The sequence below is a fragment of the Nematolebias whitei genome, chromosome 21 (genome assembly GCF_014905685.2).
Source record: "Nematolebias whitei isolate Nwh7 chromosome 21, NemWhi1, whole genome shotgun sequence".
NCBI lineage: Eukaryota > Metazoa > Chordata > Actinopteri > Cyprinodontiformes > Rivulidae > Nematolebias > Nematolebias whitei.
In genome coordinates, this window is record NC_056518.1 from 31,421,494 (window position 1) to 31,426,941 (window position 5,448).

General features: G+C 42.5%; 1 protein-coding gene across 1 annotated transcript in view; it reads right to left on the reverse strand.

Annotated features, from left to right (window-relative positions):
* Window positions 1-3,423: 3,423 nt before the first annotated feature.
* vti1b (vesicle transport through interaction with t-SNAREs 1B) overlaps window positions 3,424-5,448 on the reverse strand; it is a 4,767-nt gene continuing 2,742 nt past the window's right edge. The window contains exons 4-6 of the mRNA XM_037694512.1: window positions 4,418-4,591; window positions 4,120-4,181; window positions 3,424-3,757 (exon numbers count right to left, since the gene is read on the reverse strand). Coding sequence (XP_037550440.1) covers window positions 3,664-3,757; window positions 4,120-4,181; window positions 4,418-4,591 — 330 coding nt within the window. The 3' untranslated portion in view covers window positions 3,424-3,663. The remainder of the gene's footprint in view (window positions 3,758-4,119; window positions 4,182-4,417; window positions 4,592-5,448) is intronic.

Genomic DNA, 5,448 nt, shown 5'->3' on the forward strand with positions numbered 1-5,448 from the left:
CTGTTGTCATCAGCTCACTCTCACCTGCTCCCTGTTGTCATCAGCTCATTCTCACCTGCTCCCTGTTGTCATCAGCTCAGCTTTCTGTATTCCCTGTCTCCTCTCAGTCGCAGTCTTTTGTTTGAACCTGGTCTAAATCAGCTTGTTTCTCTCAGATCCTGTTTAGCTTCTTGTGAGTCTCGTGTTGGATCATTTATTTATGCTTGTTTTTTGTCCCATCACAAAACAAATAGGGGGAACTTTAAGTGAAGCACCATCTAGGCATGAGAACGCTTCATTTTGAAAACTGCCATATAAAATCCAAAAAGGCCACCACCATGTATGGATACATTTAAACAGACCATGCCTGTCATCTGAGGAAACTATGACGTGTAGTACTTATATTACTTAAACTATAGTTTCCTAAAACATTTAGGTTTACCTTCATTCCCAGTTCCAGTCCAGAAAAACACTCATCTCCAAAATTACAAACACTTTTCAAATCCCGGCATACCACTGGTATTTGATGTAACTTCTGATTGAACAACTAAAGCAAACCTTTGTTCGGTTGATTTGTTAATCTTTGTTGTCTCTCGCATATTTAATACTGTGGTCGTGACGCTGAATTGTTGAACTTCACAGCTGGACTCCTCATAGGTCAAGAATGATCCTGTATATTTTAGTCATGGGGTCAACGGTTACTCCTCTCTTAAAAGCTCTATGTTGATAACAATTTCACATAAAAACATCATCGTTCACAGCTGGACACCCCATGAATCAACAGTGAGTTGTCATACCTTTCCTCTTGTGTTCGTCTTGTGATTTCTTTGGTTTTCTGGTTCTTGTGTTTCCACTCCATTTCCTCTTTACTCTCCCTTCAGTCAGCCTCTCCAGCCACTGATCACTCACGCCTGTTTGTAATTAGTAATCATCTCAGGTGTCATTACTCAACCATTTCTGTGAATAGCATTAATCACATAAAACCGTCAAACTTTGCAGCCGGACGCCTCATCAGTTAACAATGATCCCTTTCTATTTTAAGGTGATTTCCACAGGAAATGCTAATTCTCTCGTTAAATTAGGTTCTCATACTTTAATTCAGAGCAAAAACACAGAACACGATTCCATCTCTGTTGTTGTTTTTGTTGCGTTGTTGGATTATATTTGATTCATTGAGTGGGGACTGCCAGATTCTACAGTACTATAGAATGGCAGTTACCTGTTATTATCCACATGACAAGGGTTTCTTAACTTTACTGGGAACTGCTGAGAAAGGCAGCCACTTATTATTATCCACCTGAAAAGGGTCTTGGTATTCAATCAACTTTAATGCAGCCCGACCCTCTATGTGTACCCCCACAAATGTTATATTAAAATGACCAGCTCAGCACCGTGATGTGTGCCATTACTTTTATTGGCGTTTCAAGTTACCATTGCAACATAATTTGCAAACAAATGTGCCATTTTTCTCATTCAAAATGCCTGATGGGACCCTTAACAGCCTCTAAATTCCAGTGAGGTCACATGACCTACAATGGAGAGGTCTCTGAAGAAAACACTTGATTTACTTTTGGAGCCATTTTGGGTCAAGATGGCTGCCACAGCTAACTCAGCAAACACAAAACTGACTATAACTCAGTGATTCTTAAGAGATATTGAGCTGAACAGTTTGGTCGTAGCTGCGAGTGAGTTGTTTTACATCCCTAATGCAAATCAAATATCCAAGATGGCCGCCTTAGCTAAAAAGGTAAAAAATAACATAAGTCAGCCATTTTTAGAGCTATTCAGTTGAAATTTGGTGTATTGGTAACTGAGAACAATACACTGACTGGCAATGATAAATCCAAGATGGCCGCCTGAACTGCAAAGATAAAATATTACAAATCATCCATTTTTAGAGATATTACACTGAAAATTGGTGTGACGGTAGCCGAGAACGATGCCCATTATATACTGAATTCAAATCTAAAAATTCAAGATGGCCGCCAAAGCTACATTTTAATGGCTAAATCGGCAGCAGCCTGCCAGTCCCCATCGAAGTTTCTCCAGGAACTTTCTAGCTCGTAATACGATCTTAAAAAGGTAAACTTGGTCAACTAGATAAAAAAGATATAAACAGTCCCAATGAACAGATTCAGCCCTCGGCTGCAGAGATCTGATCAATAATATATTATTAACAGTAAAACACACACGTATGGTGTTCTTCCAGGAATCACTGGGATCAACAGCACAGAAAAACAGTGGCAGATGTGTTGCTTCACTAACGGCACGCCAAGAAGAAGCTTATCAACGATTTGAGAATAAATAGTAACAAATGTTTCCTCTGCCTCAGAGTTTACGTCCAGAGGATTTTTATCAGCCGCTGCAGAGGCCAGCCAGGGATAAACATTCGGAGTAACCTTTGCTCACTTGTTTTTGTCCTCCTTCCTCAGGAGTTTGTACCATCTGTGCATGTGGCTGTCTGTTAGCAAAATATCCCATGAACCACAGGACAGATTTTAATACAAACTGCAGAAGTCATCATTGGATGCAACTGATGAACTTTTGGAGCCAAACGACCTTCAAAAACACAAACATCTCATTGACTCGTTTTACTGAGCTACAACTTGTGGTGGTAGTAGCTGTGAGTTATTTACAAAACATACTCTGAGGGCGACATTTAGCTGTTTTCAAGCTTTGACCTAAACGCCTACAACTCCATCATTTCTGAGCATAAAGATGATTTGAGTCTAAAGGCGGCGGGTGATATGCATTCCTTTGAGGAGTGCTGGACTGTCTGTCCTTTTACGTTTTAGTTGATTTTCCAGGAAACGTGTGAAACAACGTAAACTGAGCTCAAACGTTACTTTATTTACAGACACGGGAAGTGCGAGAACATACTTGGTGAAAGCACAAAGTTTCTAAATGAGGACAATCAGACCTTCTGAATTTATCTGAGGCTGCAGAATGTTTCACAAACGCTTCCAGCTGGTGTCCAGGCTTCGTGTTCTGCTGTTCAGCACAAAGACGAAGCTAATCCAACCGTCTTCTGTGGATCTGCACATCTTCACGTGAACAAAAACTACAAAGATATGCAACAATAGCAAGAACAGATTTGTTGGTACCCTTAAAGGGATGAATAATGTTTGCGTAAGCTGCCAATTTTATTAAAAAGTAGAAGGTTCATGGGACTGTAGGCAACCTCTTGGGATGTGGATGCAAGACGAAATGCGACCCCAGGTTAATCAAAGTGCGGAAAGCAGAAAAAAAACAAACATCGAAACTGAACTCAAAGGTGAAAGTTCTGATCAGCTGACGACCCAGGAGGGTCCTCTAATGACAGATTATCTCAACGCACGTTGACGAGAACCGATGAGACCATCATCCGGTTGAGATTATTGTGGAAGGGTACCATTTTCACCAGGAAGTCTAGAGACGTGGGACTGAGTCCAAACACCTGGGATCTGTGGTACCCAGCCCACATGAGCAGATCCTCGTCCTCCAGGACTTCAGCGGCCTTAACAGATTAAAACAGTTTCGAAGACAGATCAGAGTTTAGTCAGCGTGGACATTTACTCGTCCGTGGAATGAGTCCAGAATCAGTGAGACAGTTGGACACCTGGACGCAGTATTACTGCTGCAGGACAGAGGGAGGAGACGGTGGTGGAAAACCAGTTAGTCTCAGGTCCAGACAGAGGTGTCCGCTCATTTCTTGAAGAACTTCAGGTAAATCACAGCCCCCAGAATGGCCAGCTCCATCAGAATGATGATGGCTAACAGAAGCTTGTTCGTCATCAGCCTGCAGGACAGAGAACAGGTCCACAATCAGACAAGGTTCTGGTCCATGTTTACTCTGAAACCTGTGAAGTAGAGAACAGTATCTAAAGACACATTTCTGTTTATTGTATGTTCAGTCTTTTATTCTGAAGTTCACCTGCTGGTTTAGCTAGTGTGTATACATATGTGTTGAGTCTTTTATTTTGAAGGGCACAGTAACGGGTCGGGTTTTTTTCTGTAACGGCGAGTGAGAAGGAAAATAAAAAGATTATTTTATGGTGTAACAAAATCCATGAGGAACATTCAGAACGACCCCGTCTGGAATCACTTCAATGATTCAAAGAACGAGCTGAACGTCCAGCCTCGTTCTACAGAACTTCTTACCGTCGAGACATGGCCCGCAGAACCTTTCTGCTCCGGCTCAGGTTCTCTCCTGTGTTCACCAGCTGCAGGAGGACAGAGGAGCTTCAACGATGGGACCACAGACACGCTCTCATGATCACAGCAACTAAAGACTTTTTCTACAGCGGGCAGCCTCAGCTGGCTCCTTGCAACTGAAACGTAGGTCCATTTATCACAGAACTGTGAGAAGATGAAGGTTTTCACTGATCTGGGTCAGGTGGGTCCTGACTCCAGACCAGCTGCAGACAGACTAAAACAGAGGACATGATGTCCAGCTCACTCTGTCTCTGGTTCGGTCCAGCTGTTCCCTCTGTTCTCCCAGTTCATCGATGATGTTGGTTCCGATCTGCTCCGTCTCCACGGCGATGCGCTGGCTTCGCTCGATGCTCTGGGTGGCGTTGTTCAAATGCTCTGTGCCCTCAAGCAACAGAGCCCTCTGGGTCTGCTGCTGCGTCTGCAGAGGACACGAGGGACAAACTCAGAAACAAAAATGAATGAATCATCAGGAAGGTCTTTAACTCACAACTGTCCTTCCTGACAACCTGGGCTCAAACCTGCAGCCTCAGGATTATGAGACCGCAGCACTGACCGCTGAGCTACTACGGCCCTTCTGCAGACTTTGTGCCAATTTAACTGTTTATATGTGAAAACCTTCTGTGTTTGATTTATTTTCAAATTATTGAAGCTTTTCTTTTACAAACATTTTCTTTAATTCCTTCAAAGTTTTCATCTGCTTCGGCTACTGTCGGCAACTGTCGGCTACTGTCTCTGTTTTTGTCTTCTGTAGCTACCGTTAGCTACAGTTCTGCTAGTTCTAGATTCTAGTTATCTTTTTGCTGTCGGTTGATGCTCTTTCATTAAAGAGGTGTAACGTCGTTCAGACAGGGTCCCATCGATCTGCGAGCCTGAGTTCAGTTTCTGGTTGTCCAGTAGTACCCGGATTAAAGACCAGTGGTACCAGGATTAAACACCAGTAATACCAGGATTAAAGACCAGTGGTACCAGGATTAAAGACCAGTAACACCAGGATTAAAGACAAGAGGTACCAGGATTAAATAAAGACCAGTGGTACCAGGATAAAACACCAGTAATACCAGGATTAAAGACCTGTGGTACCAGGATTAAATACCAGTGGTAACAGGATTAAAGACCAGTGATACCAGGATTAAATACCAATGATATCAGGATAAAAAACCAGAGGTACCAGGATTAAATAAAGACAAATGGTACCAGGATTAAAGACCAGTGATACAAAGATTAAAGCCCAGTGGTACCAGGATTAAAGACCAGTGGTACCAGGATTAAATAAAG